The 24,336-nt window shown below is 38.7% G+C and overlaps 4 protein-coding genes across 7 annotated transcripts in view; 3 read left to right on the forward strand and 1 right to left on the reverse strand.

The window, feature by feature from the left end:
- Positions 1-239: 239 nt before the first annotated feature.
- actl6a (actin-like 6A) lies at positions 240-12,243 on the forward strand. Its single transcript, XM_067596867.1, has 14 exons — positions 240-430; positions 2,882-2,958; positions 4,305-4,479; positions 7,086-7,186; positions 7,470-7,567; positions 7,676-7,770; positions 8,355-8,461; positions 9,321-9,410; positions 9,530-9,591; positions 9,886-10,000; positions 10,184-10,264; positions 10,600-10,695; positions 10,864-10,950; positions 11,467-12,243. Exons 1-14 carry the CDS (start codon positions 406-408, stop codon positions 11,545-11,547), a joined length of 1,290 nt encoding a protein of 429 aa, XP_067452968.1. The 5' UTR covers positions 240-405; the 3' UTR covers positions 11,548-12,243.
- A 202-nt stretch (positions 12,244-12,445) lies between these two features.
- Positions 12,446-15,312, reverse strand: mrpl47 (mitochondrial ribosomal protein L47). 2 transcript variants are annotated; one of them, XM_067596869.1, is made up of 7 exons: positions 15,154-15,312; positions 13,977-14,125; positions 13,677-13,737; positions 13,485-13,581; positions 13,198-13,328; positions 12,948-13,043; positions 12,446-12,818 (listed from the first exon to the last, which is right to left on the reverse strand). In XM_067596869.1, the coding sequence occupies exons 1-7, from the start codon at positions 15,285-15,287 to the stop codon at positions 12,707-12,709; spliced, it is 780 nt and encodes a 259-aa protein (XP_067452970.1). In that variant the 5' UTR covers positions 15,288-15,312; the 3' UTR covers positions 12,446-12,706. The 2 variants fall into 2 exon arrangements, with proteins under 2 accessions (XP_067452970.1, XP_067452969.1); XM_067596868.1 differs by having other exon boundaries at positions 13,977-14,128.
- A 201-nt stretch (positions 15,313-15,513) lies between these two features.
- Positions 15,514-18,753, forward strand: ndufb5 (NADH:ubiquinone oxidoreductase subunit B5). Its single transcript, XM_067596870.1, has 6 exons — positions 15,514-15,673; positions 16,417-16,499; positions 17,140-17,206; positions 17,367-17,428; positions 17,870-17,976; positions 18,532-18,753. Exons 1-6 carry the CDS (start codon positions 15,556-15,558, stop codon positions 18,650-18,652), a joined length of 558 nt encoding a protein of 185 aa, XP_067452971.1. The 5' UTR covers positions 15,514-15,555; the 3' UTR covers positions 18,653-18,753.
- A 2,770-nt stretch (positions 18,754-21,523) lies between these two features.
- usp13 (ubiquitin specific peptidase 13) overlaps positions 21,524-24,336 on the forward strand; it is a 35,303-nt gene continuing 32,490 nt past the window's right edge. For 2 of the 3 annotated variants that reach the window (XM_067596871.1, XM_067596872.1), the window contains exon 1: positions 21,525-21,858. In XM_067596871.1, coding sequence (XP_067452972.1) covers positions 21,748-21,858 — 111 coding nt within the window. In that variant the 5' untranslated portion in view covers positions 21,525-21,747. Of the gene's footprint in view, positions 21,859-24,336 lie in introns of all 3 variants that reach the window. The other variant, XM_067596873.1, reaches the window with a different exon arrangement.

Consider the following 24,336-nt stretch of genomic DNA (forward strand, 5'->3'; position numbering starts at 1 on the left):
AATAGCAGCACTAATGGAAGCGAAACTTGATCTCACCTCAGGGAATCTGTTAGGGAGAGCCTCACCATAGAAAGTGGATAGCGTTTTTGAAAATGTATTCATTTATTTATTGTTTGTTTCATTTTGTTTTTATTTTGTTTTCTGCCTGCTCCACACTCCAGTCCAACAGGTGGCGGTAAAGCGTCTATAAGCTACTTCTCAACCATCAACAAACTCGAAAGAAGAAGAAGAAGAAGAGCAACGCCCTCTGATTGGACGAGCGCTTCGACGCAGTGTGGCGCCGCTTTGTTAGCTTGATCCATGCTAACAAACTCCCTTTGTTGTGATTAACCGTTTAGCGGTTGGGATTCTGCTGTAACGTAATAGCCTACATCAAGAAAAGGTGCCGTTGTGATCATTTAGAGGATGAGTGGCGGAGTCTACGGAGGCGGTGAGTGTCACCTTACGGTTTAAATAAAACGAATCAACCGCTGTCCACGCTGTTCCGTTGTGTAGCTTTAGCAGCTTTATAGTTAGCCTGCTGTGCTAGCTTGGCTAACGTTTAGCTTTAGCTCCATGATTTACTAAAACTAAATTCTTGATCACATTTATAAAGAATACGTGAATTCACTCTTCCACTACGTGCATCGTCTTATAAATTAAGCTCAGTTTATGCAGCAATCATTCAAATCTACCCCCCGGAACCGCTAGTTAGTTAGCTGCTTAGCAAGCAAGGAAATGAATGAAAGTGGGCATGAACCCGTCCCGTGCGTGTGTGTGTGTGAAGTTAAATATTGCTTTCTAGGTAAATGTTTCCACTATTCTCACAGTGGTTGAGCTTAAAGTTACATGTAGCGTTAACCTTAACTTAGTTACTTTTTTGCTGACATTCATCTACCTGAGAGAAACTTCACAATTTGTTTTTTAGAACCAAATTAACTTAACTCATTTATTAAGCACTGAGCTTCAATATGCCATTCATGCTTTTGTCAATGGTAACGTGAACTAAAGCCTACAATTAAAATGTACGTTTATGTTTACATGCAACAACGGTATCCTTGCGCTATACGTATATAGCCACACCGTTGATTTTTGCGATCATTTCTTTACTGATTTTTACATGATTAATAGTATACAGTATATTAGTATATTAAGAGTATAACAAGTTACTTAAGTATATCATATAAGGACTGTATTACATCATGCTGTAATCACAACTGCAGACCGTTTCTCTTACCGTTTCTCTTACCCCCTGCCCATCCTATCCACCCCCAATAATCCTCCCACCATCCCCACTGATGGATCAAAATAATACTAAGTAAATAAAATACATTAAAAAATATATAAGACATATACAGCGTGACAAAAGATAGATGAAATTGAGTAAATACATAAACAAAACACACACAGCAAAACAAGTCAGGAATTAGGAATTATCACCTTTGTGATTGTCAACACAAATTGAAAATGTATAAGCTATGTAAATGTAGAATTTATGGCAGATCTGTTTTATTGGATTGCATTAGATTGCACAGGTGTTCCTAATAAAGTGGCCAGTGAGTGTTTAAATCAGACACAGCTTCCACTGTGCTTATACTGCTCCAATATGCAACAAATACTTTCCCCCTCACACCACACATTATTCTCTTAAGGTGGAAGATGTTTACTGCACAAAGAGCAAAGTCATTTAATTATTATTATTATTATTTATTTTTTTTGTTTTATGGTCTACACTCGTCTTATTATGGGCTTGTCAGTCATCTGTGAAGCACTTTTCACCTCGCTAACCTGTATGAACGATGCTACACAAACAAAGTTTGAATGATTTAAAGTATCAGCAGAGACATTGGCCCCAATACTGAGAAATATATTGGTATTTTCACTTTCACATGATCAAAGTCATAATCGATTATCTTTTGATAATCCCAAATGTTAATTGAATATTTTAATTGATTCTGGTGAACAGTACTCATGCTAAGTGAATCTACTTTGTGTAAGTAAGTGTAAAAAGACACTGACTTCTAATTTATCACGGCCTTAATACAAATATATGTGCAAAACAGGGTTGGTTCTTCAGATGATGTTTTTCATGAGATAATTCCTTGTGCTGTTATTTCATGCTGTTGTTCCTATCTTGGGATTTACAATATGTTATGTGGCATGTTCTTAGCAATGATCTCAAAATTGGTATTCAGAACAATACCACTCGAACTTTCCAAAGTTGACATCAGCTCATATATTGGCAGGGTGAGGATTTTAAAGTAAGGGCAGGGTGTAAACGACTATGTAATGTGTTTTAATGTTCTGTGTGTAGGTGGGAATGGGAATATTTTGGGGCACACAGGAAAAAAGGAGAAAAAAATAGGTGGAGGAGCTTCTCCTTATATACTTAACTCCCTGTCAACCCAAATATCATTGCAGAAAAAAATGCAGTAAAACTTATTTATTTATTTTTTTGATAAAAGTGTATATGTTGAGATGCTACATCTGAAAGAAAATTAATTGGCTATTGGCTAACTATTTTGATTAATTATTTAAGTATTTTTTTTTAAACAAATGCAAAACATTTGATAGTTCCAGGTTCTTAAATTTGAGTTTTCCGCTTTTCTTGGTCTTATATGATAGCAAATTAAATATGTTGGGGGTTTGGACTGTTTATTGGACAAAACAAGACATTTAAAGATGTGACCTTGTGCTCTAAGATAGTTTGATGGACTTTTTTTTACTGTTTTCTGATGTTTTATAGACCAAAATGACTAATCGATTAATCGAGAAAATACTCTAAACATGAATCGATAATGAAAATAATGGTTCGCTGCAGCACCAATGATATATAGCTCTACATACCTCCATGTGAAATTGAATGTTACAGCAAATCACAGAACTTCTCTGGTTTCTGCAGATGAGGTGGGAGCTCTGGTGTTCGACATCGGCTCATACTCTGTGAGAGCTGGCTATGCAGGAGAAGACTGTCCCAAGGTAAGTGGATCGCTCAAATGACCTGATTAACTATGTTTCTTTTTTTCTTTTTTTTCCTCCGTGCATCTTCATCTTCCCTCCAGGGGTACGCCAGTGTCAAGAAATGAGGGCCGTCACCCTGGAGACAGACGGCATAAATTGAGTTCAGATCATTCTGGAGGACTTGCTTAGTTTTGATTTATCTGTGTTTTAGGTGCAGATCTTGATTGTGTTCATATACGTTTGATGAGATGAGTGTCAGATGGTGACTGAATGGCCATATTCTCATTAGTCTTTATAATGATATACAATGCCTTATGCACATACCACAGTATTAAAGATATCCCAGAGTGCCCGGCCATCATCTGTGAGAATAACCCCCCTCATCCTTGTCTTTTCCTATTTCTTGTTTTCAAAATGATATGTTGTCTTCATACATTATACATTATCTACTGGGTTATAGCTTGTATGACAGCTGCTAGTTTTGTGAAAAGAGTAGCTTGTTTGGTATTTTGGATAATATGCATATTTGCTTTCTTGCAGAGAGTCTGATGAGAGCACCGATACGGCTCTCATGTCTATACGGTAAATATGAAGCTACAGCCAGCAGCCGGTTAGCTTAGCTTAGCAGAAAGACTGGAAACAAGCGGAAACAGCTAACTTGGTTCTTTCCAAAAAAATACATCTGTCTTCTAGCGCTTCTAAAGAACTCTTATTAACATGTTATAACTTGTTTGTTTCATCTGTACATTAATCAAAATGTAAAAATGACACATTGTGATTTTACGGGGGGGTTATGTGCTGTACTTGGCCTGGAGCAGTAACTACCTGCAGTCTTGTCATCACATGACATTGCCAGGGAACCAGCAAAGAGCCAACCTAGCCGTTTTCCCCAGTTTCCAGTTTAAACCAAGCTAACCAGCTTCTGGCAGTAGCTTCATATTTACCGTACAAACATTAGAGGGGTATCTGCTCTCATCCAACTCTTGGCAAGAAAGCAAAATGTTGAATTATTCCTTTAATATTCCCCTCTGGTTGTGACCTGAGCCGCTGTAATGGGACAGCCTGTGTCCTCCTGGCTTTGAGTTTGCAGACATTGTATCTGCATGATGAAATAGTCGGATTGTTACAGAATCAAATTAGGTACTTTTGAGCATTTCAAAACAGTTGTAATGTTTGTGTTCATTAGCCAGAAGAGCATTGCCTCACATTCTTGGCACCTCAAGAGTTTCACAAAAACGGGAATTTATGTTTTCGGTGTCTGGGAAGGGGCTGATTTTTCTGAAGAAAGGTTTTATTGGATTTTTTGTTCTAATACTGGGAAGAAAAACCAAGACATGTGCTGTTTTTGCTTTGGCTCGACTCAGGCGGACTTCCCCACCGTGATCGGTGTGACTCTTGACCGAGAGGATGGCAGCACGCCCATGGAGACAGATGGTGACAAAAGCAAGCAGAGCGGCACCACCTACTACATTGATACCAACCAGCTGAGGGTGCCGAGGGAGAACATGGAGGTCATGTCTCCGCTCAAGAATGGCATGAGTGAGTGGTTGTTGTTTTTTTTTTTCCACATATTAAAATCCATTTTTGTTTTTTTACTGCCATGTTTTGGCTAAATAAGGAGTGGAAAGTAATATCAAGTGCAGGCAGAATTTGGCACATAATCTAAATATAACGGACCGACTGGGATGTTTTGAAAACGTTATGTCATGTATGTGCAGTGCTGATAAATGACAATAAGTTACAACCCACATGAACATAGATGGGTTGTTTGGAAATGTATGACCCTGATTTTTTTGTCTTGATCTGTGACGTAAACTCAGCAATGAATATTTATAATCCGGTCTACTTGATCCGTATCCATAATTAGACCGTCGTGGTCTGACAGCCGACTTTGTGGATGAACTCTTCACAACCCTGACTGACGTATAGATGACTGCTGCTTATCATGAATATTAATGAGATTATTTGAAGACCAAGGAAACTCATTATCATGAGCTCTCCCGTCTAGTTCCCTCTTAATGGAAGACAAACCCACTTTCTGTCTCGGGTTTACCGCCATGTCTGCCTGCCATTTATCATATTTTCCTCTCCTAATTTGTTCTTGTCTTAATCGTGGATGTGTTGAACACCCGAAGCCAGATGTGCGTCGCATGTCCTGAGCTGTCCTCATGGTTGGATCCTAGATGTATTTTCCCATCCTGTGGACTAAAGTTCAGTTATGTGGAACGCAGCGTACTCATTCATTGTAGTCTCAGATTTCCCAATTTGTTTTTTTCTCTTTTCCATTTTCTGTCGTCATTGTGGCATTTTTTGACATCTGTTTAACATTATTCAGTTGAACCATACTGTATTACTCTACTTTACAACCGTCATTCAAAAGTAGGGCTGCAGCTAACGATTGTTTTCTTTAACAACTAATCTGTTGTTAAAAAAAAAAAAATAGTGAAAATTTCCATTAATACTTCTCAGAGGCAAAGGCGAGGTCTTGAAAATGGTTATTTTCTTCAAACAACAGCCCAGAGTCCAAATAACTTCGATTTACACAATGATAAAAAATCCTCACATTAATGACGCTGGACCAATGAAGGTTTGGTATTTTTCCTTGATAAATGACTTTCATTAATTACTGATATCAGAATTGACGGACTGATCAATTAATAGTTGTTCCAGAAACTATCCAAAACATTTAAAACCAACCCTAATTTCTCTGCAATTTGTCAGCTGTAAATGCTAATTTTGCAGGCTTGTGTTTGATGTTGGTCACCTCAGAAGTATCTGCGGCTGCGGATATAAAATAAGTGCTCGGATGCGCCGACCTAGCGGATGATGCTCATCAGAATCTGGACCAGTGGAGTTTGGCTGTTAAGCTATTTAGGGATGAGTGTGACACCAATCTTAATTGCAGCAGAACAGCACTGTGGGACCACAGGCTCCCTGAGAGGGCTGACCTGGAACATCGGTGCCTGTTGCTCAAATTATTATCTAAAAAAGCTCATCATCGCTCTATTTTCTCCGCCATCTGACCCAGCGATGATGATGAAACAGTAACGTTTTTTGTGACGTTGAGTTTAAGATATGTCTTATCTTCTGTCTACATGGATTGTTCTCTGTATAGAACACCTACATTTTTGTTTAAGTTTCCGCCACTAACTGCACACTAGTCCCCAAAATTAGATGTGTATATGAGATTTCAGCAGTCTGAATTGAACAAATCAAGTATCAAATCAAATGCAGTAACTTTGGAAGATACTCATTTGACTTGTTTAGCTGACTGCTGAAGCCTCATGTTTGATCTTGCTGAATGTTAGAGCACAGTTTTACACTGAACAAGGACTGTGGGTTTTTATCCACCATCTCTTACATTAGGACTGCATTAGTAAAGGATCTCTTCACGGCCACTATGGACACGATGAACATGTACAGCTAAAAATAACAATGTCAACGTACATGTGAACATTTGAGTATTGTTTTAAGACAGAGATGGGAAAAAAAGTGAACCCATCCTTAAAGACCAATCCTGAGAGAAACCTGGTAAAATCTTTGGTCATCAATCCAAAATGATTGTTCTAGATCACCGTGAGATACGTTCACAGACGACTGATTTGGAGCTTTGGCGACACCCTGAGGGAAAATTTTGACAGTGTCAGAAATTTAAGACCAAATTCTGACAGTGTGACTGCTGCTACAAGCCACGACTACAAGCAAACCAATCAGAATACAACATGAAATGACACAGAATACACTGGCCAGCGTGACATTTATTGTGTGCAGATTTTTAAGTAAAATTTAGGGGGAAAACACTCGTTCTCCTCAATATGTCCATGGCACACAAAAACCAAAATGATGGAGGTGAAGTGAAAAATAACTTTGTGTGACTTTGCTGCATTTTCTAAACATACAAGCGATGCAGATGGATGACACGAGCTGATGATGTGCCTTTACTTTCATGTACTTTGTTCTATTTACATAATAGCCCTTTGATTCACCACACATTCAGTGCACAATCTGACATGCCTCAAATTGATAACATGATCTGACACAGATTGTGGCCAAGATTTTATTATAGGTGACTCGCACAATGTTACATGCAATAAACGTACCTGATTGTTGTTGTCACACAGTCTAAAGGTGCTTTTTTTTTATAGTCGAGGACTGGGACAGTTTCCAGGCCATTTTGGATCAAACCTACAAGATGCACTTCAAGTCTGAACCAAGCCTGCATCCAGTGCTCATGTCAGAAGCATCGGTGAGTAAGATGCTGTTATGAGCTGGAGTCAGTCAGTGAAAAACAAGAACTACTTATTCTGTGATTGTACTGAGGTCACATGGTTATAGTTTTATAATTTATCAGCTAAGAACAAAGTGCTTAAATTGCTGGAGGATGTGAGAATCCACCTGGACTCAGGGAGGAGTTTGTTTCCTGTGCTGGTCATTCATCACCTCACAGATAAACATATTAGTTTGATTGGTGCTGACTATGATATGATGTGTTATAAGTGGGTTAACCTCTGTTTTTTTTGTATCTGCAGTGGAACACACGAGCGAAACGAGAGAAACTCACAGAGCTGATGTTTGAGCATTACAACATTCCTGCATTCTTCCTCTGCAAATCAGCTGTACTGTCAGCGTATCCTTCACTACCTCACATCTTCCAGAAAAGAATACTGTTTAATAACGGTTATATGTCTGTTATATGTTGAACCGTATTACGTTTCCTTTACTCTGAGTTCTTAAGCTTTGCCAACGGGCGGTCTACAGGCTTGGTCCTTGACAGCGGAGCCACACACACCACAGCCATACCAGTGCACGATGGCTACGTCCTGCAGCAAGGTGACAAATGATCTGAAATCATTCTTTATTAAATAATTTGACCGTCTTTACATTTACATTTAAACCAGGGATCATGTTATTATACTACAGCCTCTGTTGATGCAGGTGCTTCTTTTCTACCATTTATGTTGCCATCTGCTGGTTGGAGCAAGAATCTCAGCCATAACAAATTAATTATTCTTATAATCTTGTGTTACTCTCATGAACTGATGTCAGACAAGAATAATTTTCGGCAAGCCTGTAAATCTCTAATAATTTCACCCCCCCTGTGTAAATGTTGCTTACTGCAGCAAAGCTATTTTAAGTCATTCCTACAAAGAAGTAAAACATAGAGGAAAGTGATTCAGGAACCTCAAAATACATATTTGTAGGATAAGGAGAGTCTTTCACTGGTCTAAGAATCAGTGAAGTAATTTTGGCAAATGATAATCTGAAGAACTGGGAGTCATTAAGAGCCCATTATAGTCATGGTTATGTATCAGGTTGCATGTTTAGTAGCATGTTTAGTAACATGATCATCTTTCCAAATACGCACGTGACTGTGTTCCTTTGAGTTATTATGTGTTGTTTATTCTTTCTGGTAGGCATTGTCAAATCGCCCCTGGCTGGAGACTTCATGAGCATGCAGTGCAGGGAGCTATTTCAAGAGTTAAATGTTGAAATAATCCCTCCTTACATGATTGCATCAAAGGTGAGTGTTTCATAGGTGGAATGATATATTTTAAGCAGTAAGTACACTAGTAATAATATTAGTCATATATTGCTCCGGCCTTTCTATGGTGTCACACTGACACACAGTGTAAAATGTTTTATTCATTTTTATGGCTCATGCAAGCAGCGATCATGTCAGTTATTTGTAGACTTGAGTCAAATAGTAGCTGTGGATACATTTTACAGTTAATTTTGACTCGTTTGGTGTGTAGGACAGGTGCAGATAGTGTCAGTTACTGTAATTTGGTTTAGAGCTGCAATAATTAGTTGATCAACACAAAATTAATTAGCAACTATTTTGATGATCGAATAATCATTTCAGTCATTTCTCAAGCAAATACTGTATATACAAATATTTGATGGTTCCAGCTTCATAAATGTGTCTTTGTCATATATGACAGTAAATTGAGTGTTTTAGACTGTTCGTCAGACAAAACAAGTAAGAGAAATTGTGAATTTCCCCCCTTTTTCTTTTTTACATTTCATATCCTGAACGATTAATAGATTAATCCAGAAATAATCAGCAGATTCATTGGTAATGAAAATGTTAGTTTCAGCCCTAATTCAGTTGTATTGACTTTCAGTTAGACTTTTATGAACAATAATGTTCATATGTACCATGAATTTTATGATAATGATGATAGTAAAGTGGTGTTTAAAGTGTTTTTTTTTTGCTTTTGCTGCATAGACTGGTTTCAATTTCTGTCTGGAAATTGCCTTAATGGCTATCCAGATACATACAATCATATACCAAATAAAATATGAGTGAAACTTACCTATGCAGCCTGTATTGTGCTTTAATGTCAACCAGTAGAACAATCAGCGTTTTATCATTGCAGGATGGAGTGCGGGAGGGATCCCCAGCCAGTTGGAAGAAAAAGGAGAAACTACCTCAAGTCACTCGCTCATGGCACAACTACATGTGTAATGTAAGAAGCAACCTCTTACACTCCCTTATGGCTACATAACATATATAGTTGGTGTGCTGTTTGTCTTCTTTTTATTAAATGAATGCCGAATAATCTTTTTTTTTTTTTACTGTTTGCAGTGTGTGATCCAGGACTTCCAGGCATCTGTGCTACAGGTGTCAGACTCGCCATATGATGAACAGTAAGAGAATTATTTTGCAAGTTGAGCAGGAAAGATGTGGTGGTGTTTCTACTTATTAAACCCATCATAACCTAATCATAAAGTATTTCAGCTCTAGGTTCCCACTGAAGTTTAAGCTGGAAATAAGGGAGTCTGTGATTCACATGAACATTAATATGTTTGAATTTTATCATCCTGTCATGGCTGATTTTCATGGAGGTTCTTATGTTAAAAAGTAAACATCCTCTAAAGGGTGAAGTGACATTTTCTTACCAGAAGAACTAAATCACGGCTAATCTTGCTTTCTTTTATCAGGGTTGCTGCCCAGATGCCCACAGTGCACTATGAGCTGCCCAATGGCTACAACTGTGACTTCGGGGCGGAGAGACTGAAAATCCCAGAGGGGCTGTTTGATCCGTCTAATGCCAAGGTGACCCAAAACACTCCCAATAGCCTGAGTTTCATCATCAGACCAGCCACAGACATAGTAGCTGAACATTACCCTATCACTGAATACTACTCCAAATAAGGAAAGTCCACTCTGTAAGTTTCCAAATGTGTATCTATGTTTCATGAGAGTGTAATACGGTGTTTCTGTTTGGTCCAATCACAGGGCCTGTCTGGAAACACCATGTTAGGAGTCGGCCACGTGGTGACAACAAGCGTGGGGATGTGTGACATCGACATCCGGCCGGTGAGTATCATCATGTTTTAAACTAGGGTAACAGACCTAATTGTAGTCATATCGATATGCTCGATTAAGTCATTCCTCCATACAGAATATCCACCTGCAGTTTAAAGTGATGTAATTAACAATATGTGTCTAGTGAAGATAAAATGACTCAAATGTAGGAGCTGGTACAGAAAAAAGTTTTGTCGGTCATATGGGCACCTTTCACATGCTTCATTTTAACATGATACAGGACAAAACAAAGCTAAACATAAATAAAAGCCACCTTGCAGCCTTCAAGTTAAAGCAAACGTCACTGAGAGTATCTTGCATTTTAAAATGTTCTTGTTGTGTCTCAGGGTCTGTATGGCAGCGTGGTGGTGACTGGAGGAAACACGCTCATTCAGGGCTTCACCGACCGACTGAACAGAGAACTCTCCCAGAAAACTCCTCCGGTGAGTGTTGGTTGACGCCACTGCCTCTCTGGTAAAGCTTTTAGGTAACGATGGACAACAACTTGCTAGTTATTGTCATCTGAAAAAAGGTGGTCCGATCTTCAAATACATCACTGAACACTAGCATATTTTCCGTGAGAGCTTGACATGTTTGTCTGTGATTTGCAGAGCATGAGGCTGAAGCTGATAGCTAACAACACTACAGTGGAGCGCCGGTTCAGTGCCTGGATAGGAGGCTCCATCCTGGCGTCACTCGTAAGGACACACAGCAGCTGATGCTGGACTCTAAAATATACCAACATTTTTTCATGTTCTTTTTTTTATTTTTCATCCCTTTTTGTAAATGTTTATTGTAGTTATTGTCTTAGTTATGATGTTATGTGTAGACTTTTTTTTGTTTTAGCCATACAAGAATTGGCATTGCGAGCATGTTTGCATTCTGATGTTAGCATTTAGCTCAAAGCAATACTGTTCTAACAGAGCTGCTAGAATGGCAACACTCTGTCTTTTTGAACTTTTTCTGTTAAATATAGATTGTTATATATAGATTGTTGTTCCAGTTCCAAAATGTAAAATTGCGCCTTAATTACCTGATATTTAAGAAAGTTAATGTGAGTTAAAATGTGAGACTTGCATTTCTATCTATACATCCTCTTTGCTTGACCACTTTGTCTTTAAGTACACACTTTAACTTATAAAACAATCATTAATCTAAGAGAAAGATTTTCAGTTTCCATGAAAGTGTAAAACCGTGTTCTCTCTGTCTGGCAGGGAACCTTCCAGCAGATGTGGATCTCCAAACAGGAGTATGAGGAAGGAGGAAAGCAGTGTGTGGACAGGAAGTGCCCTTGATTTGACACCCGACCCTCCTCGTTACTGTCTTTGCCACAAGCTCAACATCAAGAATCGTTCACCTCTGACCCTGGACTCAGGAACACCTACGGAAGATCGCTTGTTTTGTTTTTTTTAATGATTTTCTTTTATCAATAAGTGAGTTTGTCCATGAGCTGCCCGTCTGGGATTTATTGTAGAAATCCAACATAAACATCTACAATGTAATCCGAATCATTTTGATGAAGTGCAGTTTAAGTTCCTGTGTTTATGCCATTACATTCAATCTGCTGCCTTATCTTTAGATGGTACGTGTTTTGTTGAAACCTTGCATCTATAAAAAGTCTTTGACATGGTCTAAGGGCCATAAAATATCATCACGTAGGTTGTAAAGTCATGTTTGATCACACTGCGAAAAACACAACATAAACACAAAGTTTGTTGTACAAGGTTTCTGCAGAATACTGACAAGGTGAAATTTGGATGGTTCAGGATGAGCATTTGGAGGAACAACCTTAGAGTTTGGGGTGAATAATGTCTTTTGTTCATAAACTTTTTTCTGTGTAGTGAGTAAACTCATCGTAGGCAAAGGCCAGTCAGCGCTCGCCTATGCTTATTGGTGTGAGTGTCAAATAAATCTGTATTTAATTTTCACTTTTGCTTGTCATTGGCTACATGTGGTCTTTAAAAAAAATAAAGTCCGTTTTTGTTACATGATTTCCTAAATGAATTTGTGATAAAACTAAAAGCCTGCTCTTGTATTTTATTGTATGGTCTTTATTCTACTGAAGCATTATGTTATTTGTCTATAAGACATGAATGTGGTTGACATGATACAGTGTTTATATTTAGATAATTGAAAGTTGTTACAATCAGCAAACTTTTACCTTATTGGCCAGGAAAAAATCCACTCAACACATGAGTTGTATTTTTTATATTTATGAATACAGAGAAAACATGTTATTGAAATGGAACATAATTTATCGTATAGGATCAAATACCAGCTGGACAAACGTTTTTACTCAACATGGGATAACAGATTCAAACCATCTTCAGTTATTCAAAGTGAGCTGATTCAGACTTAATCTCAATCTACTTGTATCGCCTCAGCAGGCTTCATGTCTGGACAGATGTCGGGATCACAGCTATCAAAAACTCCTTACAAGCAAAATGGGAAACTTCATGACGCTGTAACTTTAATTTGAGGAAACTTCTTGAGGAGTTTGGCCTGAGTTTCCTTCTCTAAGGAGGCTTTCCTGGCCTTTTCCCGAAGGTGCTTCTCTAAACGCAGCCTGAAAGACAAAAATATGAGTGAAAAAAAAGACAATTTATCTGTAAGAGATCATAAATTTTATATAACATGATTTAACTCTTTTACACTAAAAAAAAGTTGACAATATTGCATATGTGTCACATCTTACCTCATGTGTGGTTCAACAAACTTAGGTGTGTAGAACCTCTTTCGCTTGTATCTTTTGTTCATGTTCCAAGGAATAGCATATTCTTTGAATCGATACCTGGAGGAGAGAAAGCAAGTTACACTCACACCTTCAAAACGACCTGGTTCCCCAATTCCCCGAGGTAGAACGGTTTAGTCAAAAGGTTCATAAAGAGTCCATTATTTCTCTCTGTGGATGTGTGACATGATGTACATTGAGACTCTGCCCTCACCAGTAGACGTATCCGAATATGTTCCTCCTCCAGGCTCCTGGCCTGGCTTTCTCCTGTCCTGTCTGCAGCAGACGCAGCGCCGTCTCTCTCTCGTTCACCACCGTCTCCACCCTGATCATTGACCGCTCAACCTGGGAGGAGGAAGACAGATATACATTAGATGCATAAGCACAAACAATCAATTACACCCAGCGCTGTCAAAGGCTGAGTCAGAGTTGCTGACTTTAATCAGGAATAATTTACCAAACCTACAGTAATGGTGTTGGTCACTTGAACGTCATACCAACCTTTCTTATTCTTTCTGGACTCGGCATCTGAACTCTTTGCCTTTTTGATTCCTGCTCCAGTGTGAGCAGCATGTTCTTTTCTTTCAGCAGCACATACCTGAGTAAAGATGAGAACGTTACTCACAGCTGATGAAAGTTTATATGCCGTGAAGTGAAGCAGCACTACAAGTGTTTCATCTCCTCAGTGCTTACCAGAGTTTGTGTAACTCTTCATTGCTCTTTGCTCTCAGTTGTTTGGCAGTCCACGGTGCACCTGGGATATTATGACACACCAAAAACAAATACTTTGAAATCCTACTATCATATCAGGTGAGAAATACTGAAATTACATTTGTGCTACAGTGGTGCCTTGGCAACATAATACAGTATGTTTAAATGGCCATAACGCAGTTGGCATCAGTTTTGCTCACATTTGGGTGTTTTGGAGGACCGTGTAGCTATGGTGGAGGTACTGTATGTTGTGTCTAAATGCTATATTACTTGATGTTTTACCTGATTTCACTGCGGTCTCTCCCCAGGTGTCGGGGGAGTCAAAGAACTCTTCCAGACCTCTTCTGCTGATGGTTGTGTGCAGGGCGCGACACTGACCCAGAGAGCTGGTGGGAAAGAACCAACATAGGGCAACGAGTGGAGACTTTTCCCTGCTGGGAGCAAAGCAAATTCACATAATAAGACTTACAGGCATAATCCATCCTTAATTCAACCATTCGGTCTGAATCTGTGGATTTGAATAAATCTCTCGTGAAGCAAGTGCATTCAACTTCTCTTAAAATGTTCCCTCCTTTCCTTTATGATCCAAAAACTGATGTCCGCGCTCGTTGGTTGGTTTGTTTATTCATTTGTACAAATCCATTATTGTGGCTCCGCTTGAGGAGCAAACATAAACATTGTAAGAGCAAAATACTTTAGGGCTGAAACTAACGATTATTTTAATTATTGCTTAATCTGTCGATTATTTCTCAATTGGTCAGTTTGTCATTTGGTCTATAGAATATCAGAAAATGATGAAAAATGTCACATCTGATCAAATCCCATATGACAATTTTGTTAGTGATGTTAATAGTAACAAGTAATGGTAGTTAGCAATGAAGAATTTCTTAACACTTTTATTAAAAGCTCGTCATGATGTCATGAAGAACATTTTTCCGCAACGTCGATCAATCAATTGATCAACTATTTTGATAATGGAATACTAGTTTCAGTCGTTTTTAAAGCAAAAATGCCAAATATTGATGGTTCCAGCTTCTCATGTGTGACAATTTTCTTTATCTCTTTATCATATATGACACTAAATTGAATATCTCAAGGTTTTAGACTAACTTGAAGACATCACAGTGGCCTCTAAGAAATCCTGAGTGACACTGTAACTAAAAACACAGTATTATAAACCTGAGAGTGACATAGAAACATATAAAACCATCGTCTAATTCAATGTCACTGGACTAACTCCACAAATGTCTGCACATGGCACCATACATTTTGCTAAATCCCACATTAATTTAGAGGAAATACTGTTTTATTCGCGGATAGTGACTTAAATCTACACAATAACCTTAGAAATACACAAGCAGTGACTGAGAAGCAGATAAATTCTGCGTGAGTTGTATGAGGAATCATGAGATATGAAGGCATTTACTTCAAAAATCACATACATGCAACCAATTCTTACCTGTAAAGATGAGACTGGAATTTTGTCAAGTTAGTAGCACATTTCTGAGTATTTATCGCTGAAGATATCCTTAAGACATTTTGAAACTGCTTGCAAAGAGTCACAACGCGTCCTGCGGATGAGGACGACGCCATCTTTACCACAAGCAAGTCCTTCCCACTTTACCCGACATGCATTTTCTACACCAAAAAATATATATATATATATATATTGTTTGACTTTTCAGAATTATTAATATATATATTTATTTTATAAGTTATAGATTAAAAAAATACACAATAATAATAACTGAACCAGAATTAAGACCAACGACTATGCCCTCACTAAATATGGCGGCTCCCGCTTCACTCGCTCATCAACCAATCACGGTGTGTGTTGTTGGGCAGTCGTACCACAGTAGAGATGGTGGGCATGAGTGTTCTCAGGTCTGCTGCTGCTTTCGCAGCCAGACTGAGTCCTCTGAAATCTGGAAATACTGCGGCGAATTTACTCACTCGAACAATCCCGCGGGCAGATAAAGGTAAGCGACAGTTTGGCCGCTTAAAGAGTGATACGTTTAAATCTGAAGGTGGCCGTCAGTGCTCATGACCTTGCGACGTGGGACTTGCTTGCTAACGTTAGCTAGCTGGCAACTTAACGTTTGTCCTACTGTCAACACAAAATGCTGTGTCCGAAATCACTCCCTGTTTACTATAAAGGGCACCACATTTAACCTACGTCGTTTTATTTGAGTGTCTGAAATCTTGAATTACTGCTCACTATTTTGTAAACTATTCAGTGTCAATTATATAAGGAGTAGTAAATGAGTGAATAAGGGAGTGATTTTGTACACAGCCATAGCTTCATAGTTAAAGATAGCTGCTTAGCTTTCAGGGTCCAACTAGAAAAAGTCATTTGACACAATGGGATGCACATCATTTTAAAAACTTTGGTAAATATCACAACATATTGATATTAATATGATGCTATAGCCTAATAATAACCAAGCTTGTGACTTTGTCGTCAACCTCTTTTATTGACAGTAAAAATTGGAGGAATGATCAGTAGTGTATACTGAGGCACTGATGTTCATTTCACTCAAAAAAAAATAGTCTAACGAGTTCACAACAGTAAACCTAACCTTTAAAATTAAGAAACATTTAAATTACATGACACTTTATCAACAAACATAAATCCAGTCTATCTAGTCTCATATTATGATGTCACTATAGCACCTGACCTTAAAATACATGGTCATAACAGTATCTCTGCCTTGTTTTTCAGTGGCCGTCCGTTGGGGTCATGGAAAGAAAATGTTTATCGTCAAACCCTCTGACTACTATGACAGGAGATTTCTGCGCTTATTGGTGAGAACTAAGAATAACTTATAGTCTTTGCTCAGGAACATTACATGCAGCCAGTAGTGAAGAAGAAGAGTGTGAAATCCAGATGTTGGGTCTAATGATTTTTTTGTAGTTTTTATGATCTAGAAGTTCAACATAATGAAGTATATCTTTTCATAAAATTAGAGCTGCAACTAACGATTATTTTCATTATTGAATAATCTGTTGATTATTTTCTAGATTTATCAATTAGTCGTTTGGTCCATAAAATATCAGGAAATATTGATTACTGTACCTCAAAGCCCAAGGTGACGTCCTCAAATGTCTTCTTTTGTACTGACCAACAGTCTGTTACCTAAATATTTAGTTTACAATCAAATAAGACTAAAGAAACCAGAAAATATTCACCTTTAAGAATCTGGAACCAGAAAATTTCTACTTTTTTTTTCTTAAAAAAATGAATGATTATCTAAATAGTTGGTGATTAATTTTCTGTAGATCAACTAATCGATTAATCAACTAATTGTTGCAGCTCTACATAAAACATGAAGTCCTTTTGCATAAAAGTAACTTATATTCCTGACATATGTCGGCCAGTTGGTTACCCCTCATTCAGAACTACATTAAAATTTTCAGTATCTCATTTTGTCTTCTTTTTTCTCAGCAATATTATGTCCTGCTGACTGGTATTCCAGTGGCCGTCCTTGTCACATGTGTGAATGTCTTCATCGGTAAGTAATCATATATTTTTAGCATATTTTGTGTGTTTTAGTGAGGTGTATGATTTGGATCCTTTGATGGACTTGTTCGATGGATATTTTTTAAATGAATAAATGACAAAGAGGTAACATGTTTGCTGGAACTGAACTTGAGTGTAACTGTGTTGTGAAGGTGAGGCAGAGCTGGCTGAAATTCCTGAGGGTTATGAACCTGAGCACTGGGAATACTACAAGGTATGTAGCCATATTTTTCTCGCATTAGGATGGGTATTCTGTCTACAATTTATTTTCAGATCCGGATGTTCAGATGTTTTATTAGACTTAAAGATCTATGCTGATGTGTATTTCAGAGTGGAACCTATGTACTGTTCTCCTTTTAAACATGTGATTATATTGCAGATAAATGTAAAAGGATTAAGTCTAATAAAGTCACAAGATTTCTTCAACTAACTTAGAATTTGATGGTAAAATAAATCTCTGGTATTATCATCCGTTAGCAGATGAAGTGAGTAACTGGTTAAAGCAACCCTTTTAATAGAAAACACAAAAACATCACACTGCAACTCAGTCACAACAAATGACTAAACAAATAGTTTTATGGAGAGAAACGTGTTAATCTTCATCGAATACAGTTGCAATACTTTTTGTGTTGTGTGTTTTTCCTTGTCATCGCAGCACCCCATCAGCAGATGGATCGCACGGACCTTCTATGATTCCCCAGTGAAGGACTATGAAAAGATGATGGCTGCAATCCAAATAGAGAAAGAGAAGGCAGACATGAGGTGAGTTTGGTGTTAATGTTGTAGATTCTGCCTTCATATGAAGCCCATAAAGACGCATAAACATCTACAGCTTTGTCTCACGGATTAAACCAAACCTGAATAAAAAGAGAAAGATGATCAATGCCAGCTTACGAGACACAAGTATTTGTAATCAGCTGTGCCACGGTTCTCTAAATGGATATAATCATTACGAGTGCTCACTTTCACTGAAGCATTCACGCAGCAGAGCGACAAGTTTCTTCATCAAGCATGAACTGAAAAACACATCTGAACACAAAGCAAAATTAACGTACTGTGGGCTCTGTGAGGCACAAATGACATAACTGATTTCACCCAGTTGACTCTGAGATAGCAATTAGGATTAGTGCTTTGTCTCATTTAATTGCACAAGAATGTTAATGAGATTCTGAAAACGAGCAAACAAGGAAGCTTTGTTTTTTCTAATGAGAGCGAGAGAGTCATTGTTTTTCTTTTCTCGGCTTTGTGAAAAGTCGATGATTTAATGTTTTAACGCTACTTGATTTCATGAATTCGCTGCCTGTTTGTCGCCAACAGACTGGCACAGATGGAGGTGCGCAAACATATGAGGCAGAAGGGAGACGGCCCCTGGTTCCAGGTGGAGACCCTCAACAAGGAGCTGATTGACTACAGCCCCAAGTCCAGACCAGACAATTAATCCAGACTCGTCTGCCGTCAGTACATCATGCCGATCAGTCTCACTGTTTGTACATTTTTTCTTCCTCTTGCGTAAATAAAGTATCTGTATATGTACTCTGATATTTTGTCTTCCAGTGTTTTTATTGGGTTAATGCTATAAACTTGTGTTCACACTGAGATGGTAAAGTTATGGATCGGGTGTCATTGATAGCTCAGTATTCAACATGTCATCTCACAACAAGAAGGTCCTGGGTTCAAATCTTCGGCTTAATGTGTGTTTGTTCTCCCCTGTTGGTTTCCTCCGGGTGCTGCTGTCTCTTTCCACAGTCCAGCAACATGCAGACTGGGTGAATTGCTTAATTCACCCTGTAGCTGTGAAATCAAGCGTGAGTGATTGGCCCAATCCCAATGTCCACACTCATGGACTCACAGACTTTGAGGCGCGTTCCCGCTAAGTCCACGAGGGCTTAGGACTGTCCCACTGTCAGATCGTCAAGAGCATGAGGGCTCTCTGGCAGACATTTTGAGCCCTTTATGCACACTTTCTATAAGTCCACATCTCTGCAGACTTTGCCTGAGGGAATTACCCACAGTTCATAGCGTTTACATTAAATCAGTGTTAAATACGGGGACAAGGGGAAGCCTGGAAGTGTTAAAAAAAACAGTAAACAAACTGGCACATGAGTGTTCAGCCTGGCATAGTGGGTGCACTGGTATGCCTAAACTTAGAAAGAAACAAGGATTTACATTAACAAGGATTTAAGATGGTACATAAACACACATGAAATCAGAAGCAATATGTTATATTACACACCTAGTTTATTCATCAACCATTTATTTTAATTTTTGCTCAATGATGCTGTTACCTCTCGTCCTCTCTGTCAGGCAAAAGCCTGGAAGACGTTCAAATCAGTAAGTCGGTGCCTTACTTGACTTTCATGCACGTTATTATTTTAAGGGTTGGATATTAGCCATCTGTTTTATACTTTGTTAAATGTATTATGTGCTTCATGAATGAGAAGTTTTACTATTTTTGTCTTTTTCTGTTTTTGTTTAAGTGAGCCCACTAAGACAAATTCCAGTCAGTCGTGTTGATATAGCAATAAAGTATTGAATCTGAATCTTGAGTGCCGTGTCCATAAAGAAAGTAAAAAAATAAAAAGTCCCAAACCCACAATCGTATGTAACACCTTTTGCATCATCAAGGTAACCTGATGTGTCACAAAGTGCTGTCCCATTCCTATTTATACCATTGTGAGCCCTTGCAGCCTCTTGCACTCGAGCACTTCCCAGGTGATGTCAATTAAGTCCATGAGGGTTGAGGGTTTAGGCCTTAGGGTTGGGCCTTTATCTATATGTATCAGCCTTGTGATAGATGGGCTACCTGTCCAGGTGGTACCCAACATCTCCCCTAGTGTGTGCTGGGAGAGAGAGTCTCCAGCCCTCTGCAATGAATAAGATTGATTCCTTTCTAACTACTGAAACAAGTGTTTAAATGGATCAGATGCTCATATACATGTTGATGCTTCTGTTTTTTTTTTCCCTGAATCTGATTTATTCATTTGTTTGTTGTTTTATCCTGAAAAGCTGCAATTTAAATAAGTAAACATAGTGTGCATAATGTTAAAATTGAATTGGATTACAAATTAAGCCTGGACAGATTATGACAAACTGGGCCTCTCAACCCCTCCTACACAGGAGCAGGACACCCACACTGAAAGAACAATGTAGATGGTTTGAAGGTGATCAGGTGCTGCCGTAGGATTGAAAAACTGACACATCTACAGCTGTCTGCCCACAGCAAATCCACACTGATAATCCTCACTTAATATTTTATTAAATACAGGAGGATAAATATTACAGGAGACCATCAAAGAAATCCTGAGATGCAGGTTTGTTCTATTTTCTGAAAGCAGAGCTGTTCTGCTGTCAGACTATTTTTAGTCAGTTGCTTTGCTAATTTCACTGTTTTTTAATGAAATGTACGCAGGAGAAATATGAAGGGAAAAATGAATAAAAACATTGGATTGAATTGAATTTGGTTGGCAGATATTTCATACTGAAAGACTTATAAGGACATCACTACTTTTAACTGAGCTATGCAACTTTACATCAAGAAATGCGAGGACCCCAAGAGGGCTAGCGGTCATTAAATTGGCAGCTAATAGGGATCCTAATAAAACAACTAGCTTTGGCCTGGGAGGGCCCTTTTGGCCTCTGGGCCTGTGCCCGGTAGGCTTCGTAATGAACACATACTTGTTTGCTTTCTTATTCTCAATGCAGTTGACAGGCACACATCAGTCTATTAGTAGTAAACAGCAGTAAACAAGGACACTGAAGGGGAAGCTTTTTGTGGATACAATTTTGTCACCTCGTTTTTATTCATCGCTTAATTTTACCCTCTGTGCTATTAACAGGAGCGTCCACCTGGTGGCAGAGCTGCGCAGAAGAGATGATTGTTGTCTGATGGACAAAGGGCCATTTGGGCATCTTATTAGATATGGTTACTGGAATTAAATTGGATAAGATGCTGGAAATGTGACTCTTACTCTTTGGTGTGATTTACTGGAAAACGAGTTTCTACTGAGATGACCTGATTAGATGAGACGAGATGATATTTCAAACAAAAGATGTTACAGATTAATGTGGAGTGAAGTCATTGTAATATATGATGCATTAAAAATCAAAGTGCATCTGATAAGCATGCTTTTTCCCCCTGAATCTTGGAGGGGGAAACGTGCTGTAGTAAGAGTGGCTGGCTTTATGAATCATCCTCAGAGGTGGGAGGGGCCGTTCTGGTAAAATATCCCTGTGCACAGCGCGTCACCACAGACATCAGCAGCAGGTCGAAGCTGTCTTTTCTTTTTTTTTTGCTTTTGGTTTTTTGCAAGAAAATAACAAAAGAGCAACATCAGGCTTCATGTGTTTAGCTGTGCAGCCCGTGTAGCAGCTCAGCCTCCACCCCTCTGTCATTTATTTTTATGTTTTTCAGCGTCACATCCCCCTGGCCGGAGGAATGTAGAGACGGAGTGCTTTAAAAATAGCATCCTCTCCTCTGACAGCGCTGCTCCGCCGGCTCCGCAGCACTGTGGTGCGAGAAGCAGGAATGCGAAGATGGCTACAGACCTAGGAGAGCTGCTGGTCCCTTACATGCCCACCATAAGAGTCCCCAGGACGGGAGACAGGGTTTTCAAAAGCGAGTGCGTCTTCTCCTTCGACTCTCCAGTAAGTGTCCGCCTCCCTCCCTCCCTCCTCCACACACACACACACACACACACACCGGGACATGAGCGCGCTGTTGGCGGGGAGGGAGTGTGCGGTCTCGGGCTGGCTGACAGTCTTGCTTTGGCTTGGTTTAACAACACACGTGAATCTGCGGAAATGTATATGTGTGTGTGTGAGAGAGAGGGAGTGAGAGTGAGAGAGAGAGAGAGACGTCTCCATGGCCACCTTCCGCCGTGAAGTTGAATGGAAATAAATAATTAAATGTTGTTTACATCTCGGAGGGAGAGAGAGAGGAGAGAGAGCGGCGGAGGGGTTTTCCTCGGTGTTCAGGCCACATTACCGCCTCAGCCAGGCCACTGAAACCAGCATGTAGGCTTCATAACACACCTGCACGAGCTTTGAAATTATCTGAAGAGCTTTTGCAGCTTTTGTCAGGTGTGTGAAGTGAGTTCAGTGGCGGACTTTATCATCATACAAGGAAGGGAAACTGCCTGGGACCCCCAGCTAAAAGGGCCCCAAATAGCTGTAGATTTATTATGATGTTTAGATATGAAAAATATTGAATTATGTTACTATTCTAACTCATTGTACCAAGAAAGAAACTTACAAAAGACCCCAAAGCACTTAAAAAACATGCAATTGTATACTTCTACTTCTACTTCAGAGGAAAACATTGTACCACTACATTTACCTGACAGATAAATGTTACTGGTTATGCTAGAGATTCAGATTTTTCTCACAAAATATAACAAATGATGACAAATGCCTTATTATTGATTAAACTATCCAGCAATATATAAGAATTAAAAGCTCCACACAAGTTGAGTACATTTTGCTGATAATTGCTCTCTTTCACTCTATACTTTTAAGTAAAAATTTGAATGCAGGAGTTTTACATTTACAGTATTTTTACTGGTATTATTAGTTTTGCTTAAGAAAAAAGTTTTGAGTACTTCCTCAATCACTGCCTATACCAGCATGCCCAGTTAGAGAAAGAGTGAAAATAAAGCAAGACAGAGTTTGCCTGGTGCCCCCAAATTACTAAATGCACTCCTGGATGAGTTTACAGCCATCTTTATGTTGTTTTTATGATTTATAATATTTCTTAAAAATGGATTTTATGTGTGTCAGTGGTACTCAGCTGGGGATTTATGATATTACTGTCATATTTCCACAATAATATGCACACAACAGTATACTAATAGTGATTTTTTTATTCCTAATTGTGTTGTTTTAACCCTATAATATTCAATTATAATTTACTGCTGTTTAAGAGTGAGTTTATATTGACTTGTGGAAAAATTCGCACTGTTTGTGATTTTATTGTCATTTTCCTGTGTTGTATGTTTTTATACTTAATTCTTAGTCTGTAGGGAACTTTATAGCAGGTTTTGATGTTGTGTCACTACAGGTTTTGGGTTTTGACTATAGGAACAATCTCAATCATTCTGTTTTCATTGATTTTGTCATTTCTTGTGTCTTTTATGACTAACACAAGTAAGTCAAGACATCCAGGCATTGCATTCAGATTTTTTAAAAACTTTTTGAATGTCAGAAACTTAAGATTTTAAAAGCACAGTTTCAAACTGGATTTCGTTGCACCTGCGTTGATCAGTATCAGATACAAATTCTGCCTTTCCGGCTCTAAACACACCGTTACAATAAAAACCTACTTTCTCAACTGAAACCGTTTTTAAAGGTGACTCAGCTGTCTGGAGTTCATCATGTTGGCCCGAGCACTGGTTTATTTTTATCCTTGCACTGTTGAGGCTCGTATGTCACTCTGGGCCACTTAAAGGTTTATCACAAGGGGTTTATAAGGCCCACACTGATTGCAGATTTAGGTTAGTTTTGAAGGTTAGGTGAGGTTAGTTTTGAAAAAAAACAAAAAAAAACTAAAGCCCTGAAGGATGTCATATTTATTCTGCATTTTAAAACCACTTAAATTTGACCCGCTGGTCACAAGCTCTCAATCTTTTGAATGCAACAAAACGATTTTGTATCCTGTAACAAGCAGTTTGTCAACCTAAGATATGACAAGTGTGGGCTTCAGTCCAACAGGCAGCCCCAGCAGGTTTATGAGGAATAAGGTTACTGTGTTTTTAAACTGGAGGAAAACCTGTGAAACCTCATAGCCCCCCTCCAAAAGAAAGAGGCTTTACTTTGTCAATGAGATGAATTGCCCATATAGCTGAATGTAACAGATGTTGAGACATGAAACAGCAGCAGCAGCAGAGAATAATATTTCTCTTTGCTGGCTTGAATATCGTGTTAAAGTGTGACTATGTGGATTTACAGTAAAAAAACAGGCTCTTCAGTTCCAGGCATGTTCTTAATAAAAGTGAGATTTCTTGTTTCTGTGCTAGATTGATCTAACAGATTTGTGGCTGCTTGACGAGATGCAGGAGAGACTGTTTGGGCATGAAAAATGTGCAGACTCATTGGCACATCTCTCTTATTTGCATTTCCACTGTGCAT

This window comes from Thunnus thynnus, chromosome 8, assembly GCF_963924715.1.
Source record: "Thunnus thynnus chromosome 8, fThuThy2.1, whole genome shotgun sequence".
NCBI classification, from domain to species: Eukaryota; Metazoa; Chordata; class Actinopteri; order Scombriformes; family Scombridae; genus Thunnus; species Thunnus thynnus.